Source organism: Leptonychotes weddellii, chromosome 4 (assembly GCF_054177405.1).
Source record: "Leptonychotes weddellii isolate Sample4059 chromosome 4, ASM5417740v2, whole genome shotgun sequence".
Taxonomy (NCBI): Eukaryota; Metazoa; Chordata; class Mammalia; order Carnivora; family Phocidae; genus Leptonychotes; species Leptonychotes weddellii.
In genome coordinates this window covers 71,581,509-71,604,354 of record NC_138372.1, presented here as the reverse complement: position 1 = coordinate 71,604,354, position 22,846 = coordinate 71,581,509, and the positions used below count along the sequence as shown (strand labels likewise).

At 37.3% G+C, this 22,846-nt stretch overlaps 1 protein-coding gene across 7 annotated transcripts in view; it reads left to right on the top strand.

The window, feature by feature from the left end:
- EVI5 (ecotropic viral integration site 5) overlaps nucleotides 1-22,846 on the top strand; it is a 189,766-nt gene that overhangs the window by 34,384 nt on the left and 132,536 nt on the right. For all 7 annotated transcript variants that reach the window (XM_081818807.1, XM_031021312.2, XM_081818805.1 and 4 more), the window contains one exon: nucleotides 2,163-2,392. In XM_081818807.1, the coding sequence (XP_081674933.1) occupies nucleotides 2,244-2,392 (149 nt within the window). In that variant the 5' untranslated portion in view covers nucleotides 2,163-2,243. The remainder of the gene's footprint in view (nucleotides 1-2,162; nucleotides 2,393-22,846) is intronic.

Below are 22,846 nucleotides of genomic sequence, written 5' to 3'. Positions count from 1 at the left end.
TGAGCATGGAACGTTTTTCCATTTCTTTGTGTCTTCCTCAATTTCTTTCATGAGTATTTTATAGTTTTCTGAGTACAGATCCTTTGTCTCTTTGGTTAGATTTATTCCTAGGTATCTTATGGTTTTGGGTGCAATTGTAAATGGGATCGACTCCTTAATTTCTCTTTCTTCTGTCTTGTTGTTGGTGTATAGGAATGCCTGGCGAGGACTTCTTTTGCCTGGAAGCCTAAATGGTCTGCCCCTGGCTTCTTTTCCTTGGGTCCCATACTGTAGCCTGCTTGTCTTTCTTGGGGATTCTTCCCCCAACAGTAAGGGTCCCCTTATCCCTTTTATACTACTGTTTCCAAAAGAAGTAAATTCTAAAATGAGTTCCTGAAAATGAGAGGTTAATAAAACTTTTGGCCCTTTCAGCACTTATAATCAAATTTTTGTCTTAGAAGTTCCAGCCTCATATTGAGTTGCTTAACTATGGCCTTAGAATCTCTTTTCCATTTTATCCTTTGCTTATATCAAAGTATCCTGCTGGGTTGAGATGGAGGAACTGGGCACAGAGGGATAGAGAGTCATCTATGTACTGAGGTGAGAAAAAAAGCCTTGGGCAACCCATGAGGAGAATAGTGTTTGCTAAAATAGTCTCGATGGGATTGTATGCCTTGGTATTTTAATTTCTGTGTGTATAAATTGCTGTATATAACTAAGATTAGCTGAGAGTATGCTGAATCCGAAAATAATTTGCAATGCTTTAGCCATTTACCTATGACATAAAATTTAAGGTCTTCTCAAAGCTCATGAAAGCATGTCATAGTTTCTAGCTTTTATATATCTAAGTACTTCACAATCAAGAAGCTCTTTTCATGATAGTTTTTAGAAAATACAGTCCCTTAAAAAGCCTATTAACACCTTATTTTGTAAACTCGTATCATTAAGAATGTTTAGTTTTATATAGGTATTCAAATATGGCTATTATGTTTTTCATTAGTGAATGATAATGCCATGTTTGAATATTATTTATGTATATTTTATTTTTCAGCTGCATTTGTATATGTATCTGCTTAGGAGATGGATATAATTTATTTTTTTTTTAAGATTTTATTTATTTATTTGACAGAGAGAGATACAGCAAGAGAGGGAACACAAGCAGGGGGAGTGGGAGAAGCATCCCGCGGAGCAGGGAGCCCGATGCGGGGCTCGATCCCAGGACCCTGGGATCATGACCTGAGCCGAAGGCAGACGCTTAACGACTGAGCCACCCAGGCGCCCCTGGGTATAATTTATGATGACTTTATGGACATATGTGTCATTCACTTAATCTTAGAGATAGGCGGGATCTTAAGGGTTTTTTAAATTCTGGTTGCCCACTTAAAACAGAAAGTTATCTTCAACTTCTGACATTTGGCTCTTCTAATAGCTGCTTTATTATAGCCATTGGTGGGGATGTCTACTCTTTCTAGGCGTCCCATTCTATTTCTGAATATTTCCAGCTATGTGAAAATTGTGTCTTGAATCTCTCCCACTCTACTAACTCAACCATTTATCATAATTTTGTTCTGTAGAAAAAGTCCCTTTTCTATAAAAATACTCTTTAGCTGTTTGGAGATCGGTATTATGGATCTCCCTTACATCTTACTTAGGCTAAGCAACCCCAGTTTTTGTTGAATTATTAATCCTGTTACAGCATTTCCCTATCCTCATCACCCAGTGGACATGTTTTAATACCTTTGCTTTCAAATGTTTTTGACTAGAGAATACATTTTACATTCCAACTAAATAAACCCGTAGATATATGTACAGGTAGTACATAGTTTTAATACATATATGTAACTGAAACAACGATTTCATAAGACAGTATATATTTACACTGATATTTTCTATTCTTTTTTATTTTTAAAAATGCTAGCATTACTTGTCATATTGATTTTATTACTCCCTGATGGATTTTAGCCTGTAGTTTGGAAAACGCTGTTCTCGTTTGTTCATGTTGCAGAACTGAAATATTTTCCAAAAGCCAGGTGTTAGGATAATTGTTGCTAAAGTAGGTTTTACCTGTATCACCTCAAAGAAACTATTGTGATGGTGGCTATTAATTAAAAATAGGGTTATCACGTTCTTGGTAATGAATGCAGTAAAACTAAAATATATTCAACTTTCATTTTTATCCATAGGTGGCGACAGACAAGGTTGCAGAAAAGCTGAGTTCTACTCTCTCATGGGTGAAGAACACAGTATCACATACAGTCAGTCAGATGGCCAGTCAGGTGGCAAGTCCATCTGCCTCATTACATACTACATCCTCATCTACCACACTGTCCACGCCAGCCCTTTCACCATCGTCTCCTTCACAGTTGAGTCCAGACGACTTAGAACTCCTGGCTAAACTGGAGGAACAAAATAGGTGAGTGAGGTTGCTCGGCTTTTCTTTCTCTGTAGTTATATGAGCTCAGCCATTCATTTATGTGTATGTGCCATAATCAAAATTTACTCATATTAAGAATATTTATTTTCTAGTCTTTGGCTCCTTGTTTATGAAAATTACTTAACAAAAGTATTCAAGTCTTTTTTGGAGGAGTTGGTCTTAAAGTTGTACTAAAATTTTCTTCTGGCTCAGATAGCTTTAGAGCTTTGTTTTCTTAATATAGCAAATTCCCTCAATTTTTCCTGAATTTTAGAATTTTTTTAAGGCAAATAGAACTACCATTTCTTTTTCTTTAAGATTTTATTTATTTGAGAGAGAGAGAGAATGAGAGACAGAGAGCATGAGAGGGAGGAGGGTCAGAGGGAGAAGCAGACTCCCTGCTGAGCAGGGAGCCCGATGTGGGACTCAATCCCGGAACTCCAGGATCATGACCTGAGCCGAAGGCAGCTGCTTAACCAACTGAGCCACCCAGGTGCTATCTTTTTTTTTTTTAAGATTTTATTTATTTGAGAGAGAACACAAGCTGGGGTTGGGGGGGCGCGGAGAGGGAAGGACAGTGGGAGAGGGAGAAGCAGACCGCCTGCTGAGCAAGGAGCCTGACAAGACATGGAGCTTGATCCTAGGACCCTGCGATCATGACCTGGGCTGAAGGGAGATGCTTAACCAGCTGAGCCACCCAGGTGCCCCTAAAACTACCATTTTTGATTTAAACTCTCAAACTAGTCCCCTTTGGTTAATTTGTAAAGTAATTTAATTTAGGATAGATACCTGATTTATGGTTTAGAGTGGGAAATCTCTTCAGTTTATTCATAGAAGGCGAAGTATCCTTCTCTCTTAATGGAAATGAAATAGAATAGTTGTTTGTTGAGAATGTATACTCTAGACCCTGTGTGCCCTTCACTATATTATTATCAGAAGCTCTTTCGGCCATCAGCTACAAAAGAATTATTGGAAGAATCCCCTTTTGTGTTCAGTCAAGATATATACTACCACTGGCTTTAAGGGTAATAACAGAGACAACTTCTTTTTTTTTTTTTTTAAGATTTTTATTTATTTATTTGACAGAGAGAGCACAAGCAGGGGGAGCAGCGGGCAGAGGGAGAGGGAGAAGCAGGCTTCCTGCACAGCAGGGAGCCTGATGCGGGGCTCGATCCCAGGACCCTGGGATCATGACCTGAGCCGAAGGCAGACGCTTAACCAACTGAGCTACCCAGGCTTCCCACAGAGACAACTTCTAATAGCTTTTTTCACATATAATTGACATAATAAAGTACACATACTTAAGGTGTACAGCTTGATAGGTTTTGACATATGTATATATCTGTGAAATAATCACCAAAGTCAAGAAAATGAACATATCTGTTATCCCCTTTCCCATCCCCAGGCAGCCATTGATCTAGATTAGTTTGCATTTTCTAGAATTTTATAGAAATGGAATAATATGTATTTTTTTTAAACGGAGTATTTTACTCAGAATAATTATTTTGAGATTCATCCATGTTGTAGTGTGTATGAATAGTTCATTTTTAATTGCTTAGTCATATTCTATTGTATGGTTATATTGTAGTTTATTCACTTTTTGTTATGAAATGCTATGAACATTATTTATGTATACAAGCCTTTGTATACATAGATGTATACTTCATTTCTTCTGGGCAGATACCTAGGATTGGAATGGCTGGTTTATATGATAGGCGCACATTTAACTGTCAGACTGTCAAAGAGCCTATACTTTATCACATTCCCACCATCAGTATATGAAATTTTTAGTTCATCTGCATCCTTGCTGATACTTGGTATGGTTAGTCTTTAATCTTAGCCATTCTAACAGGTATTGGTATCTTGTATTTTTAATTTGCATTTTCTAATGGTGTTGAGCATCTTTTCATGTGCTTATTTGCCATTGACATATCTTCTCTGTTTGAAATTTTTGCCCATTAAAAATTACGTTGTTTGCTTTCTTACCATTGTATTTGAAGAGTTCTTTGTATATTTGGGATATAGTTCTTTATCAGATATATGCTTTTAAAATATTTTTTCCCCAGTCTGCAGCTTAATATTCTCTTAATAGTATCTTTTGAAGAACGTAAGTTTTAAATTTTGATGAAGTCCAATTTGAAATTGTTCTTTTATGGTTTGTAATTTTCATGACTCAAGGTCACACAGCTTGACTCATATGTTCTTACAAAAGTTTTATAGTTTTAAGTTTTATGTTTAGGTCTGATCCATTTTGAGTTAGTTTTGTATATGGAGCAAAGTATAGATCAAAATTCATTTTTTGAATATGCATATTTAATTGTTCCTGTACCATTTGTTGAAAAGGCTATCCTTTATTCTTCACTTAAGTACTTTTGAGCTTTGGTCAAAAATTAGTGGTTATTGTATGTATAGTCCTATTTCTAGACTTATTCTGTTCCATTGATCTGTTTTCTCACTTAATGCCAATACAGTACTGTCTTGATTACTGTGACTTTATGTCTTGAAATCAGGTAGTGTTAATCCTCCAACTTAGTTCTCCCATTTTGGCTACTTTGGAACCTAGCATTCCCATGTGAATTTTATATCAAGTTCTTAATTTCCACAAAAATACTTAAGATTTTGATTGGAACTATATTGCCTTATGTATCCTGCTGCCTTGCTAAACTTGTTGTTCTGGTAGGTTATGTTGTTTTTAGATTCCATGAGATTTTGTATGTGGATGAGCATGTCATCTGTGAATAAAGCACTTTTACTTCTTCCTTTCCAATCTGGGTGCCTTTATTTCTTTTTCTTACCTTACTGCAACTGGCCAGCACCATGAGTACAAATTTGAATATAAGTGGTGAACATACATTCTTGTTTTCCTGATCTTAGGGATAAAGCATTAAATATGTTAACTGTAGGTTTTTGTAGATGGCTTTTATCAGATTGAGGAAGTTCCTTTTTCTTCCTTGTTTTCTTCGAGTTTAAAAAAAATAGGTGTTGGATTTTGTCAAATGCTTTTCCTGCATTTATTGAAATGATCATGTGGTATTCCTCTTATAGTTCAATATGGTGAATTACATTGATTTTTGAATGTTAAACCAACTTTGCATTCCGGGGATAAACCCACTTGGTCATGATATATTGTCTTTATAAGACAATATTTTGCTCTGTATTATAAGATATTGTTGGATTTGATCTAAAATTGTATTTAGAATTTTTTATCTATGGTCATAGTGGATTTGATCTGTAGTTGTCTTGGGATTTTTGACATTTTTATGTAATATCTCTGTCCTCGTATTGTCTTTTCTAATATAAATGTTTGGTGCTGTACATTTATTTTCAAGCCCTGCTTTAGCAATAGCTGTTTAAATTTATTGAGACTTGTTTTACAGTCCTGAATATGGTCTTATTTTGGTAAACATTTTATGTGAATTTGAGAAGAAGGTATATTCAGCTGTTGTTTGGTGGAGTATTCTGTTAATGTTGATCAATTAAATTTGATTGATAATGTTTAAGTCTACTATATCTTTGCTGTTTTCTATTTACTTGTGATATCAGATATTGACAGAGGAGTACTGAAACCTCCAACTATAATTGTGGATTTGTCTGTTTCTCTTTAAATTCTTTTAGTCTTTGTTTCGTGTAATTTGAAGTTGTATTATTAAGTATATAAACATTTGGATTGTTATGCCCTCTGAAATGCCTTCATCCCTGGTAATATTGTTTGCTTAGAAATTGACTTTATAGAATTAATACCTGTTCTTTTGAAGCTGTTTCAAAAAATATAAATGGAAGGAAAACTTTCAGACTCTTTCTTTGAGGCCAGTATTACCTTGATCCCAAAACCAGACAAAGACCCCACCAAAAAGGAGAATTATAGACCAATATCACTGATGAACATGGATGTAATAATTCTCACCAAGATACTAGTCAATAGGATCCTACAGTACATTAAAAGGATTATTCACCATAAGCAAGTGGGATTTATTCCTGGGCTGCAGGGGTGGTTCAACATCTGCAGTCAATCAGTGTGATACAATACATCAGTAAAAGAAAGGACAAAAGGACAAGAACCATATGATCCTCTCAATAGATGCAGAAAAAGCATTTGACAAAGTACAGGATTCTTTCTTGATTAAAACTCTTCACAGTGTAGGGATAGAGGGAACATACCCCAATAATCATAAAAGCTATATACAAAAAGCCCACAGCGAATATCATTCTCAGTGGGGAAGAACTAAGAGCTTTTCCTCTAAGGTCAGGAACACCACAGGGATGTCTGTTGTCACCACTGTTGTTCAACATAGTACACAGAAGTCCTAGCCTCAGCAATCAGACAACAACAAAAAGAAATCAAAGGCATCCAAATCAAGGAAGAAGTCAAACTCTCACTTTTGACAGATGACATGATACACTGTGTGGAAAACCCCAAAAGACTCCAACCCCAAATTACTAGACTCATACAGGAATTCAGCAATGTGGCAGGATATAAAATCAATGCACAGAAATTAGTTGCATTTCTATACACTAACAATGAAACAAAAGAAAGAGAAATTAAGGAGTCGATCCCATTTACAATTGCACCAAAAACCATGAGATACCTAGGAATAAACCTAACCAAAGAGGCAAAGGACCTATACTCAGAAAACTATGCTTTTAAAATATTTGAGGAAAGATACAAAGAAAGAAAGAAAGAAATTGAGGAAGATACAAAGAACAAATATTGTTAAAATGTCTATGCTACCCAGAGCAATCTATACATTCAATGCAATCCCTATCAAAATACCATCAACTTTTTTCCACAGAGCTGGAACAAATAATCCTAAAATTAATATGGAACCAGAAAAGACTCCTGATAGCCAAAGGATTATTAAAAACAAAACAAAACAAAATCGGTGGCATCACAATCCTGGACTTCAAGCTCTATTACAAAGCTGTAATCATGAAGACAGTATGGTACTGGCACAAAAACAGACACATTGATCAGTGGAACAGAACAGAGAGCCCAGAAATGAACCCTCAACTCTATGGTCAACTAATCTTTGACAAAGCAGGGAACAATGTCCAATGGAAAAAAGACAGTCTCTTCAACAAATGGTACTGGGAAAATTGGACAGCCACATGCAGAAGAATGAAACTGGATCATTTCCTTACACCATACACAAAAATAGACTCCAAATAGATGAAAGGCCTAAATGTGAGACAGGAATCCATCAAAATCCTAGAGAAGAACACAGGCAGCAACCTCTGTGACCTTGGCCACAGCAACTTCTTGCTAGACCCTTCTCCAAAGACAAGGGAAACAAAGGCAAAAATTGGGACTATTGGGACTTCATCAAGATAAAAAGCTTTTGCACAGCAAAAGAAACAGTTGACAAAACCAAAAGACAGCCGACAGAATGGAGAAGATTTTTGCAAATGTCTTATCAGATAAAGGGTTAGTATCTAAAATCTATAAAGAACTTATCAAATTCAACACCCAAAGAACAAATAATCCAATCAAGAAATAGAAGACATGAACAGACATTTCTCCAAAGAAGACATTCATATGACCAAGAGATACATGAAAAAATGCTCAACATCACTCAGCATCAGGGAAATACAAATCAAAACCACAGTGAGATACCACCTCACGCCAGTCAGAATGGCTAAAATTAACAAGTCAGGAAATGACAGATGTTGGTGAGGATGCGGAGAAAGGGGAACTGTCCTATACTGTTGGTGGGAATGCAGGCTGGTGTAGCCGCTCCGGAAAACAGTATGGAGGTTCCTCAAAAAGTTGAAAATAGAGCTACCTTATGACCCAGCAATTGCTCTACTAGATATCTATCCCAAAGATACAAATGTAGTGATCCGAAGGGACACCTGCACCCCGATGTTGATAGCAACAATGTCCACAATAGCCAAACTATGGAAAGAGCCCTGATGTCCATTGACAGATGAATGGATAAAGAAGATGTGGTATATATACAATGGAATACTACTCAGCCATCAAAAAAAAAAAAAAAAAGAAAGAAATCTTGCCATTTGCAACAACATGGATGGAACTAGAGGGTATTATGCTAAGTGAAATAAGTCAATCAGAGAAAGACAATTATCATATGATCTCACTGATATGTGGAATTTAAGAAACAAAACAGGATCATGGGGAAGAGAGGAAAAAATAAAACAAGATGAAATCAGAGATTGGGAGATAAACCATAAGAGACTCTTCTTTTTTGGGGAGGTTTCTTTTTTTAAATTTAAATTCAATTAATTAACATATAGTATATTATTAGTTTCAGAGGTAGGGTTGAGTGATTTATCAGTCTTATATAATACCCAGTACTCATTGCATCCAGTGCCCTCCTTAATGCCCATCACCCAGTTACCCATCCCCCGCCCCCTTCCCTCCAGCAACCGTCAGTTTGTTTCCTGTGATTAAGAGTCTCTTATGGGGTGTCTCCCTTTCTGATTTGGTCTTGTTCTATTCTTCCCGTGTTTGTTTCTTTTACTAACGAGAATCATGCTGTATGTATTGTTCTTTGATGTGCTTGTTGGAGATATTCTCAGCCTAGCACACTCCTTTTATCCATTATATATTCCACAGAATTAGTGTCACTATTTGGATTGCTTCATTCTGCTGTTATAATTATGCCCACTTTTGTGCACAAACTTGAACAGGGGCTGGAATTTGAGGGGAAGAGTTTGAATCCTTGTCAATCTGTGGTGAAGATGTATTGACTTGGCCTTGAGCAGCTGGCAGGCCATGCATGCTGACTGAGGCAGGAGGATGGCTGGATTGTGGATTTGGGACCCACAGGCCGATGGCATTGTGTGTGACAGGGACGTGGCTGGTTTTGCTTTTAACTTTTGTTTTTCTGGGAAACTCTCTCTCCTATTCTGAATGAAAGCCTTGCTGGATAGAGTATTCTTGGCTGTAGATTTTTTTCCTTTTAGCACTTTGAATATATCATGCCACTTTCTTCTGGCCTGCCAAGTTTCTGCTGAAAAACTCACTGATAGCCTTATGGGGTTTCCCTTGTACATAACTGCTTTCCTCTCTCTTGCTGCTTTTAAAATTCTCTCTTGATCACTACTTTTGGCCATCTTATTTACTTTGTGTCTTGGTGCAGACCTCTTTGGGTTGGTTTTGTTGGGGGCTCTCTGTGCCTCCTGGATCTGGATTTCTCTTTCCTTCCCCAGATTCAGAAAATTTTCAGCTGTTACTTCTTCAAATAAATCTTTTTTTTTTTTTTAAAAAGATTTTATTTATTCATTTGAGACACAGATAGAGAAAGCACTAGCAGGGGGAGTGGGAGAAGGAGAAGCAGGCTCCCTGCTGAGCCGAGAGCCCAATGTGGGGCTCGATCCCAGGACCCTGGGATCATGACCTGAGCTGAAGGCAGATGCTTAACCATCTGAGCCACCCAGACACCCCTTCAAATAAATCTTCTGCCCCCTTTTCTCGCTCTTCTCCTTCTGGGATCCCTATCATGCAACTGTTATGCTTGACAGTGTTGCTCAGTTCCTTTGGTCTATTCTCATTTTGAGGATTTTTTCCCCCTCTCATCTGCTCAGCTTGATTACTTTCCATTACTCTGTCCTCCAGGTTGCTGATCCGTTCTTCTACTTCCTCTTGTTTGCTCTTTATTCCAGGTGGTCCTTTTTTAAAGATTTTTTTTTTTTATTTGACAGAGAGAGACAGCGAGAGCAGGAACACAAGCAGGGGGAGTGGGAGAGGGAGAAGCAGGCTTCCCGCTGAGCAGGGAGCCCAATGTGGGACTCGATCCCAGGACCCTGGGATCATGACCTGAGCCGAAGGCAGACGCTTAATGACTGAGCCATCCAGGCGCCCCCAGGTAGTCCTTTTTAATTTTCATTTAGTGAGTTCAGTATCTCTAATTGGTTCTTTTTTAGGTTCCCTATCTCTTGGTGGAGGGTGTCATGGAGGTCCTGCACTCCTTTCTCAATTCTAGCAAGTATCTTTATGACATAACTTTATTTTATTTATTTATTTTTGAGATCTTATCCCTTTATTTGGCAAATGAGACAATTGAGGCATGGGAGGAGCAAATGACTTCCCAACATCACTGTACAAATTCTAGGAATAGTGTCAGAACTAGATCCAAGTGTCCTGACTGTTATAGCACATCATGACTGTGAAATCAGAGACAGACCCAGACTTTGCTATGGGCTTATGCTAATGAGCTCTTTTCCACCGGGATCTCCGAGCGAGGAGATGTACGCCTGGAGTTGCGGCAGCTGCTGTGGGTTAGAGGAGGCAAAGAGGGATGGAGACACCAGGACCTGGAGGCATTTGAGCGCCCAAAAAGCTGTGTTTGAAACTAGTGCCACCTCTTGGATGCTCTGGTGAAGCAAACCTGTATAATTCCTTTTTATTTAAAGCCAGTTGGTACAGGGTTTTCTGTCACTTGCAACCGAGAATCTTGAATATGCCAAGCTCCTCTGCTTTATGGGAGAGCCAATGGAATTCAGGACATAGAGTTTTATTTTGGAAAGAGAAAAAAAAAAGGTTCTAGGTAACTCACCAGGACTATGTTTGCAAAGTGATAACTAAAGATAGAAAAACATATGAGGACATGTTCATGTTTCATTTTCCTCCAGAAATTTTAGTTCCTAAGTTATGGATACAATTGTTTTTTTCTCTGCTGACTTCTCCACTGCATTCTTGATGAGCATGACTTTAAATTTGCTATCAGACATATTACTTATCTCCATTTTGTGTAGGTCTCTTGCTATGATTTTGTTCTGCTCTTTCATTTGGGACATATTCCTCTATCTCCTCATTTTGTCTATTGCTGTGTCTGTTTCTATGTGTTAGGAAAGTCAGCTACATCTCCCGCACTTGAAAGTAGTGGCTTTATGAAGAAGAGGTCCTGTAGTGCCCTGTAGTACCATGTCTCCTTTTCACCAGAAAATGGTGCTTCAGGGGTATCTCCTATGTGTGTTGCTATAGGGGTGTCCTACCATCGCAGTGGAGCTCTGTTTGCCTTCAGTTCAGTCTGCGATGGCTTTCTGCCTGTTGTGGGCAGAGTCTGGTGCCTCTGTTGTTAGTGGGCTCATCCAGGGCTGCTTTGGGCTTGGAGTTGAGTAAGACCAGGTGTTTGCCAGAGATGAAGTAGCATCAAACTGCAGGACACTTTCCCTGTGTTGTGCCCTGAGAAGCTTTTGGTGGGTGGGGCCTGCAGTCAGACCAGCTGCCTGTTCCCAACCCACTGTTGCCATCACAGTCAGACTGGTGTGTGGTTATATTCTCCTCTCCTTGGAGCAGGACTCACTTTGGAGTGGTGTTGACCCTTGTCTGGGCTGTTTGTACACTGCCAGGCATGTGGCAGTGCTTTGATGGGATCTTGCCAAGAGCAGTTGGAGGGAGTGGATCTGCTTCACTGTGGCCTCTTGTCCACATCTGGCTATGGAGAGCCTGTTCTGCCAGTCTTTGGGTTGCTTTCTGGGTTATTTATGCTGATGTGGGTGTTTTCTAGGTAGCCACATGGCAAGAGGTGAGCCAGGGTCCTGTTACTCTGCCATCTTCCCAGCAGCCTGTGCTCAACTATAAGAGATTCTTAATCATGGGAAACAAATTGAGGGTTGCTGGAGGGCAGAGGGGTGGGAGGATGGGGTAACTGGGGGATGGATGTCAAGGAGGGCATGTGATGTAGTGAGCACTGGTTATTATATAGGACTAATGAATCACTGACCTCTACCTCTGAAACTAGTAATACATTATATGTTAAGTAATTGAATTTAAATAAAGAAAATAATAAAATTCCTTACAGGAAATCCTAAAAAAAAAAGAGAGAGAAGAAAAGAAATTGTCTTTATCTCAGTGCACCTGGGTGACACAGTCAGTTGGAGGTCCAACTCTTGGTTTTGGCTCAGGTCGTGATTTGGGGTAATGAGATTGAGCCCCGTGTTGGGCTCAGCAGGAAGTCTGCTTGAGCCTGTCTCTGTCTCTCTCCCTCCCCACTACCTCACCCATGCTCTCATTTGCACACACTCTCTCTCTCTCTAAAAGAAAGATAAATAAATCTTATGAAAGGAAATCTACTTTATCTCATATAGTCATTGTAGCTTTCTTTTGAATAGTGTTAAAATTTTATATATTTTTCCATCCTTTCTTTTTTCTTCATCCTTAAAGTTTGTCCATTAGGCAGCATATAGTTGGGTGTTGCTTTTTAAAATATAAACCAACGATCTTTGCCTTTTAATTGGAATGTTTAGACCATTTACTTTCAAAAAAATTACACCAACAAATCTTTCTTTTTTTTTTTTTTAAAGATTTTATTTATTTGAAGAGAGAGACACAGCGAGAGAGGGAACACAAGCAGGGGGAGTGGGGAGAGGGAGAAGCAGGCTCCCCGCCAAGCAGGGAGCCCGACGCGGGGCTCGATCCCAGGATCCTGGGATCATGACCTGAGCCAAAGGCAGACGCTTAACGACTGAGCCACCCAGGTGCCCCAACAAATCTTTATTTCTTCCTCCCATTTCATGTTCATCTCAAGCTACAGGTTGAGTACATCTTTGTTCCACACTTCTTCATTCCAGGACCAACGACCTGCCCCTATCCAGGAACAACCAGACTTGCAGCAAATGGAAAAGAGATAGAGTGGAAATACCTTAAAGTATTGGTTAGGGAGTGATCCACATAACTTCTACTTAGATTTTATTGGGCAAAGCAAATCACGTACCCAGACCTCATGGAGTGATGTGGGAATTACAATCTTCTTGCAGGGATGGATTTATTATTAATATTTCATCTGGTTTTTTTTCCTGTATTTTCATCGTATTGTTACTTTATTTTTAACTTATTCTATAAGTTTAAAATTCACCATTTTAAAGTGTACAAATATAGTGGGTTTTGGTATATTTACAAAGTTGTGCATCCATTACTACTATCCTATTTCAGAACACTTTAATCACCCCCTCAGAAGAAAGTATCCATTAGTCTCCCCTTTTTACCTTCCAGCCACTGGTAATTGCTAATCTACTTTCTATCTCTATGGGTTTGCCTATTCTGGACATTTCATTATGGAATCATACAATAGGTGGTCTTTTGTGACTGGCTCCTTTCATTTAACATAGTGTTTTCTGGGTTTTAAGGAAAATAGATAATTTATATTTAATGTGATTATTGATAGGCTTATATTTACATTGGTCATTTTGTTTTATATTGTTTCCTTTTTATTTTTCTGCCTACTTTTGACTTAATGGAATTTTTTTTTTTTTTTAAGATTTTATTTATTTATTTGACAGAGACACAGTGAGAGAGGGAACACAAGCAGGGGGAGTAGGAGAGGGAGAAGCAGGCTTCCCACTGAGCAGGGAGCCCGATGTGGGGCTTGATCCCAGGAGCCTGGGATCATGACCTGAGCTGAAGGCAGGCGCTTAACGACTGAGCCACCCAGGCGCCCCATAATGGAATATTTTTTAATGAGTCTATTTTCTTTATTGATTTATTAGTTATAACTGTTTTTTTTTTTTTGTTTTTTTTTTTACTGGTGTCTTTAAGGTTTGTAGTAGATATCTTTAATTTATCACCGTCTGCCTTAAAGGGATCTCATAGTATTTCACACGTTGTGTAAGTACTTAGAATAGTACATTTCCATTTCTCCTCTCCAGTCCTTCATGGTAGGTTTGTCAAGCGTTTTACGTTTATATATGTTGTAAACCCCATGCTATATTATGATATTTGCTTCAAGCCAATTATCTTTTTTTTTAATAAAGATTTTATTTATTTAATTGTCAGAGAGAGAGAGGCAGGCAGAGGGAGAAGCAGGCTCTCTGCAAGCAAGGAACCCTATGTGGGACTCGATCCCAGGACCCTGGGACCATGACCTGAGCTGAAGTCAGATACTTAACTGACTGAGCCACTCAGGTGTCCCAAGCCAATTATCTTTTAAAGAGATTGAAATAATAAGAAGAAATCTCATGTATTTACATATATAGTTTCCATCTCTGGAGCTCTTTGGTTCTTTCTTTAGCTCTAGATTTACAACTGATACAATTTTCCTTCTGTCTGAAGGACTTTCTTTAAAAGTTCATGTAGTGTGGGGCTGCTCTTATATGTTTGAGTCTTTGTTTTTGTTTTTTTCTTTTTTTTTTTAATAAGATTTTATTATTTATTTATTTGACATACTGAGAGAGAGAGAGAGAGAGAGAGAGAGAGTGTGCACGCATAAGCCGGGGGAGCAGAAGGCAGAGGGAGAGGGAGAAGCAGGCTTCCCGCTGAGCAAGGAGCCTGATGCCAGGCTTGATCCCAGGACCCCGGGATCACAACCCAAGCTGAAGGTGGACACTCAACTGTGACTGAGCCACCCAGGCACCCCTCTTTTGATTTTTTTTTTTTTTAAAGATTTTATTTATTTATTTGACAGGGAGAGACACAAGCAGGGGGAGGGGAGAGGGAGAAGCAGGCTTCCCGCGGAGCAGGGAGCCCGATGTGGGGCTCGATCCCAGGATCCTGAGATCATGACCTGAGCCGAAGGCAGATGTCCAACGACTGAGCCACCCAGGCGCCCTCCCCTCTTTTGATTTTTAAAGATACTTTTTCTGTGTATAGGTTGGCAGTTCTTCCCCCCACCACCATAGTACTTTAATGATGTTTCATTGACTTCTGTCTTGCATTGTTTTCATTGGGAAATCTGATCCTTTCCTTATCTTTGTTCCTGTGTATATAATGTACCTTTTTTTTTCCTGTCTCTTTTTAATAGTTTTTTTTTTTCTTTATCTCTGGTTTATGCAGTTTAATTCTGAGAGATGCCTTATTGTACTTTTCTTTTTTAAATTAATATATTTAGAGAGCATGTGAGCGAGGGGAGGGGCAGAGGGAGAGGGAGACAAGCAGACTCCCTGCTGAGCAGGGAGCCGAAAGTGGGGCTCAGTCCCAGGACCCTGAGATCATTACCTGAGCCGAAACCAAAAATTGGATGCTCAACCGACTGAGCCACCCAGGCGCCCCTGTACTTTTCTTCTTGTTTCTTATATTGGGGTTTTGTTGAACTTCTTGTAGATTTACAGTTTTCTTCAAATTTGGAAACTTTTTGACCATTTTTATCTCAAAATTTTTTGTTGCTTTCCTCCTCTTCAGAGATTCTAATTACACAAATATTAAACCCTCTTGAAGTTATTCCACAGCTCAGTGAGACTTTGTTCATATTTTGGAAAATTTCTACTGCTGTGTATTCAAGTTCACTGATACTTCTTTCTGCCATGTCTAATTGGCCATTAATCCCATCCAGTGTGTTTTTCATCTCACATTGTGATTCATCTCTAGGAGTTGGAGCCAAGTGTTGTTTGTATGTCTTAAGTACTTAAGTTTTAAACATACAGAAATATAGTCACAGTAAATTTTAATAGCCTAATAAGCACTTAGAGATAATGCTAAAGGGTATAAAGTATTTGTAAGTTTTGACTTGGTTCTTACATGGAAAAGTAGTTTGCACAAAAGATAACTTTTGGTGCTGAGTTTTAAGTGACCAGAGTTGAATTTATTTTTATGGTTGTGATCAATAATTATTGTACAACTAAAATATACAAACCACTATATTAAAAATTATTGTAAGGTATGGATATAGATGAACTTTTTCCCAAGTAATTCACAGTTTATTTGGGAATACCAGATGTGCCCTGTGTATATGTTAATATCTAAAGAATAATTACTTGAGTTTAAAGATGCTCAGAAAAGAGGTTTTGACAAGTAAGAATTTCAAGAAATAAAAGGAGCAGAAGGTTGTCACCCTTGTTCTTGTGTGGATTGCTCAAAATCTGTACTCATTTCGAGTTCACATTTTGAGACTTTCATTTTCTCTTTTTCTGTCTCTTTGTGTTTTTTTTGTCATTAAAACTCAAAATCCATGGGAAGGATTTATGTGTAGAGAATGTTTGAATGTAATGACATCTTGTTTTTGCCTTAGAACAATCCTGGTGGAAAAACACATTTCTGACTCTAACAAAAAATAAAATGGCAAACACTAGGTTTAACTTTTCCTCCCCCTGTTCTGCCCTACTATCCTGCCAACATATTAAGTCCAAGGAAAAATTATAAGAATAATAACTTAAATTTTCTCTGACCACTTCTGTGTTTTATAATGTAGATATGTAAGTTACATAACTAAAGTAAAAATTATGAGACACAATTACTATTTGTAATGAGGGATATAAGGAAAATGCTTTTATTTAGGATATTTTGTTCTCTTCTCCAAATATAGATGAGTCTCTGGTTATGTTACTTAACTCTCTTTAATTCAGTAAAGTATTAAAATGGCAATATTTTAGAAAATGATAATTTAAGAAACATGAAAATATCAAATATCAAACAAACTGTTTTTCCTCCCCCATAGTTTTACTGCAATTATAACTTTTAAAGTATCAGTGCATGTGGCAACCCCAGAAAGATGTGAAGAAATGGTTCAATACAATATCAAAGATCTGTTTGATGAAAGTTAATAATTGATGGCCTTAAAGTTGAAATGGGACAGCTATTTTTTTCCTATGTGTTAAATGTGTTTGTCGTTTTAAAAATACAAAGGCTTTGGCAGAGATGAATTTAGGAAGGTAAGGTTCAAGTGTGATAGCAGTGCATTTTAATTAAGGAAGGGAATGTTGCTAATTTAAATTTTTAATGGGCCATTATTCGTGTGGTCTAAAAGTTTAGCATTGAACAGTGTTTATTTCCTTTTACATTCTTTGCTTTTTAACAGATTTTTGGGCGGTGAGATATGAGAATAAGGAAAATGGATAAGGGTTCTTTTAAAATAAAATAAATGTATTTTATGTATTTTTAAATATAGTAAGCAGGAATCCTTGAAACCTTAATTTATATATCTTTATCTTACCAACATCTGGATCTATACTGTCCAGTATGGTAGCCACAAGCCAGATGTGGCAATTGAGCACCTGAAATGTGGCTGGTCTGAATTGTTATGTGCTATAAGAGTAAAATGTATACCAGATTTTGAAGAGTTGATTTGAAAAAAAGAATATCTCATTAATTAAATTTTTATTACATGCTAAGATGGTATTTTGACTATATTTGGTAAAATTATTAAAATTAATTATACTTTTTTTTTTTTACTTTATATGTGGCTAGTAGAACATTTAAACTGATATAAGGGGCTTGCATTATATTTCTGTTGGACAGGGCTGATCTAGATGATCCAACTTTCATCTTACGTTTATAATTTTACTACTAAAGCATTACCTTGTTTTCCTGAGGATACTCTCTATAACACAACCAAGAATATTAAGGAATTAAAAAGCTTGGGAGCAAAAGCAATTTTTTCAAGTCTCTCTGTAAAAAATTCATGTATTTTCAATCATAGGAGAGGCCTTTAAGATCTTCACACAAACTCTTTATTCTTTTTCTTTTCATTGAGGATTATTTTGCATTTTTTATTAGTTGATTTCCTAAGGAATTTGATGATGTAATTAAGAGAATTTATTGAACTACTTTTTCTGTTGCAACTAGCTTAGCTTCACATTGTGTTTTAAATTAAGAAATCTTAGAAGTTAAGTTTGTTATCCTTGTCTGTCTGGAATGTCTATATAAAAGTAATCCCCAAACCATCAGTTTCTGGCCAGGATATTTGGGAGGGAGGTGCAAGTCTCCTGTGTTTGCCTTCTCTGAGACCTCATCTTAAAGAAACAGAAGCAAAATAAAAACCCCCATGCTTTCAGAACTGGAGAGATTGCTGTCACGTAGGCACCCCACTGTGAGTTGTCTCTGAATTGTTTCCTGTGCTAATTCCTTGGGTTTTCTCTTAATTCTCCCCTTTTTTGTTTCTCTTGCTTTGAGACTTGAATTTATGCTTGATGATGTTGATGTGAAGGGGGTGACTACTCTGTGAGTCAGGCAAGTATTTTGCTGCTACTGGTTTGCTGTTCTTCTAGCTTGCTAGTTGCTGTTTTTCTCCCAGTACATTCATATCCTGTTTCTTTGATGTAACATTACAAGAGATATTTGAATCCCTGTTTGTAAAGTGGATTCCCCTGCGGTAAGTGCCAGTGTATTTAGCTTTCCAAGTGTTTTTCTTATATAGCAGTTTTTTTACCTTTGCTTTTCTAGGTCTTTTGTTAGCTCTTTGTAAATTATCTTAGCAGTTGACACATTTTCAAATGGCATGATGACCTGTTGCTGTTGTATCCTGATCTTTTAGCTCTGGTACCTATAGGAAAGTATTATGCTGAGTACAATAGGGTATTCAAAAAGTTTACTGTCAACTCTTCGCAAATATGGTAGTTTCCCATTGTCTGTGGAGGATACATTCCAAGAATGCCAGTGGATGTCTGAAACTGTAGATAGTACTGAACTCTGTATGTATTGTTTTTTCTATACATACCTACCTGTGATAAAGTTTAATTTATAAATTGGGCACAGTAAGAGGTTAACAACAATAACTAACAATACAATAGAACAATTACAGCCATATAGTCTAATAAAAGTTGTGTGAGTGAGGTTTCTCTCAAAATATCTTAATGTACTGTTCTCTTATAATGATGTGAGATGGTAAGATGCCTACCTATGAAGTGAGGTGAGTGACGTAGGCATTGTGACATAGCATTAGGCCACTGTTGACCTGCTGACCATATGTCAGAAGGAGAATCATCTGCTAATGGACCACAGTTGATTGTGGGTAACTGAAACTGCAGAAAGTGAAGCTGCGGATAAGGGGGGACTACAATAATTGCCAGATTTCTATTTGTGGGCTTCACCTCTATTCTTCGGTTCAGACTTGTCTTTTCCATTGCTGTGCTTCTTACCTACATTGATGTCCCCCAAGGTCTTCATACTCCAAATACCCCAAAGAGAACCCATTGTTTTCCTTCTCCTCCATTGTGTTTTTCAATCATGGTATTATTGTGAGAGGCTTTTTCTTTGATGTTCATCAAGTGTGCACTGCCACACACAAGCTACTCTTTTTTTCTCATATCTCTCTTCTGATTTTTATTGTCATCGATATATTTTACCTGTTCTTTTTTATATAACACTTTTTTGAGCTATAACTCATATACATACAATTCACCAGTTTAAAGTATACAATTCAGTGTTTTTTCATGTATTCAGAGTTGTATAATCATCACAAGAAAGCATGTGTTCATTAGCAGTCACTGTCCATTCCTTCTTGCTCCTCTCACTTCTCCAGTTCTCAGCAACAACAAATCTACTTTCTGAGTTCTAGATATTTTATATAGGTGGAATCATCCAATATGTTTCCTTTTGTGACTTCTTTCACTTAGCATAATGTTTTCAAGGTTTGTCCATGTACCAATATTTCACTCCTTTTCATGACCGAATAATATTCCATTATATGGCTGTACCAGTGTTTTTTTAATCCATTTAAGAGTTGATGGACATTTGGATTGTTTCCACTTTTTTGGCTAGTATGAGTAATGCTGCCCTGAACATTTGTTATGTAAATTTTGTGCAGCTGTCACCACAGGGAACTGACATTCATTAGCAGTCACCTCCTGTCCCTTCTTGAGCATAGATTTTCATTTATTTTGGTTATATACCTAGGACTGGAATTGCTGGTTCACATGATAATTCTTTGTTTAATCGTTTGAAGAATTACCATATTGTTTTCCAAAGTGGTTTTACCATTTTACATTCCCACAAGTAGTGTCTAAGGGTTCCTATGTCTCCATTTCTTCACCAACATTTGTTATTATGTCTTTTCGATTACAGCCATCCTAGTGGTTGTGAAGTGGTGTCTTACTATGGTTTTGGTTTGCATTTCCCAAATGATTAGTGATGTTGAACAACTTTTCATGTGCTTATTGGCCATTTGTATATCTGTTTTTTGAAAAATGTCTATTCTGGTTCTTTGCCCATTTTTTAATTGGGTTGTTTGTCTTTACCATTGAGTTGTAAGAGTTTCTTACATATTCTAGATATAGGTCTTCTGGCTTGCAAATATTTTTTCCCATTCTGTGAGTTTTCTTTTCCCTTTCTTGATGGCATCCAGGAAGGTATGAAACATTTTTAATTTTGATGAGTTCAATTTGTGTGTGTGTGTGTTTGTGTGTATTTATTTATTTAGTCACTTGTGCTTTTGGTGTCATTTTTAAGAAGGCTTTACCTAACCCTGAGTCATGAGGACTTACTCCTGTATTTTCTTCTATACTATACTTGTTCTTGAACTTCATATATGTGGAATCATGTAGTATATGCTTTTTTGCATCTGACTTCTTTCACTCGACCTAACATTTATAAGGTTCATCTATGTTATATGTATCAGCAGTTTGTTTCTTTTTATTGCAGAGTAATATTGCAATGACTGAATATATCACAATTTGATCACTTATTTTTTCTGGATATTTGAGTTGTTTCTAGGTTTTAACTATTACGAATAAAGCTTCTATGAACTTTCTTCAAGTCTTTCTCTTGTTGGGTCATATGAAAATGTATTTAGTTCTTCAAAGAGGTTGAAGTATGACATCACTATATGACAGTTACAAGTACTTCCATCCCAGGCAACACTTGGTATGGTCAATCTTTAAAATTGTAGCCATTTTAATGTATACATAGTTTGATTTTAACTTGCATTTCTCTGATGACTAAAGATGTTAAGTGTTTTCCGATTGCTTATTGGCCACTTGATTATCTTTTTTTGTAAAGTGTCAGTTTTAGTCCCTTACTCATTTAAACAGCTGTGTTGTTTGCTTTCTTAATTATTGATTTTAAGAGTTCTTAGTATATTCTGGATACTAATCTTTTGTCAGATACATATGTTGAGAACATTTTGTTCTCAGACTATGGCTTACCTTTTCATTTTCTGAGCAGTATCTTTTGAAGAGCAGAGTTTTAAAGTTTGATGAAGTCCATTTTATTTTTTATTTATTTATTTTTTTTTTTAAAAGATTTTATTTATTTATTTGACAGAGAGAGACACAGCGAGAGAGGGAACACAAGCAGAGGGAGTAGGAGAAGGAGAAGCAGGCTTCCCTGAGGTGCAGGGAGCCTGATGCGGGGCTCGATTCCAGGACCCTGGGATCATGACCTGAGCCGAAGGCAGACGCTTAACGCCTGAGCCACCCAGGCGCCCCAAGTCCATTTTATTTTTTAATCAATCTTCTCTTTTATGGTTAGTGTTTCCTTGTGTCTTGTTAACACATTTTGCCTCCTCCAGGGGTAAAGGCTTTTTCCTGTTTTCTTCAGGGAGTTTTAATAGTTTTAACTTTTATATTCATGGCTGTTGTCCATTTGTGTCATTTTTATATGTCATGGTAGTTAAGGCAGGGACAGTAGTTTATTTTATTTTAATTTTTTAAAGATTTTATTTATTTATTTGACAGAGAGAGACACATAGAGAGAGGGAACACAAGCAGGGGGAGTGGGAGAAGGAGAAGCAGGCTTCCTGCGCAGCAGGGAGCCTGATGCAGGGCTCAATCCCAGGACCCTGGGCTCATGACCTGATCCGAAGGCAGACGCCCAGTGACTGAGCCACCCAGGTGCCCCTGTTTTATTTTATTTTATTTTTTAAAGATCTTATTTATTTATTTGACAGAGAGACACAGCGAGAGAGGGAACACAAGCAGGGGGAGTGGGAGTGGGAGAGGGAAAAGCAGGCCTCCTGCGTAGCAGGGAGTCCGATGTGGGGCTCGATCCCAGGACCCTGGGATCATGACCTGAGCCTAAGGCAGACGCTTTACGACTGAGCCACCCAGGCGCCCCAGGGACAGTATTTTAAATATTTTAAATAATGTAGTATCTTTATTTGGAATACTTCATTTATACATTTTTTCTTACAGTTCTGTGTATTTGTTTATGTTATTTCACTGTCCTCTGAAGATAAACTGCTTTACCCTCTTCTCTAACTCACCCATGATTGCACTTGGCATTCCTGCTTATACCAGAAGTTATAACTTGGCAATCTCTGAGACCTTTCTGACTCTCTAAAAAAAGCCTTCTGTTTAGGCACTTTTTCATCTATATTTCCATTATATCTCAAACTTACATTTAACTTAGGAAATACCATTATTTTCTTTTTAACTCCATGTCTCTCTATTGATGGTAGTGCTGTAGTTTAGTTACTTGGCCCAATAGCAAGCACTCAATGAATAATGAACTGAAATACAGGACTTAGGTTCAAGTTGTTTCAGTAAAGTTTGTTTCTCTATTCCATTTAGAATTCTGAAGGATTAGACTCATACATAAAAGTATTTACATATGTTTACTAATTTTTCCATAGGATATATTGTGGACTTACTGAAATAATATCTGTAGAAAAAACAGTATTTAAGTAAAACATCATCATTATTTTTTCTAATAAAGAATATTTATAGCAAATAGTTGACCCTTAATTTGCCTGGTTGTATAAATTTTTCTGTTTCTAGCAATATTTGGGATATTTTATATAAATTATGTTGAAATGGAAATGTATTAAATTATCCCATGAATAAGGATAGAATTTGTTCAATTTGTGTTATTGTGTTGTATTATTAAATATGACATATTTGGGATTTGAA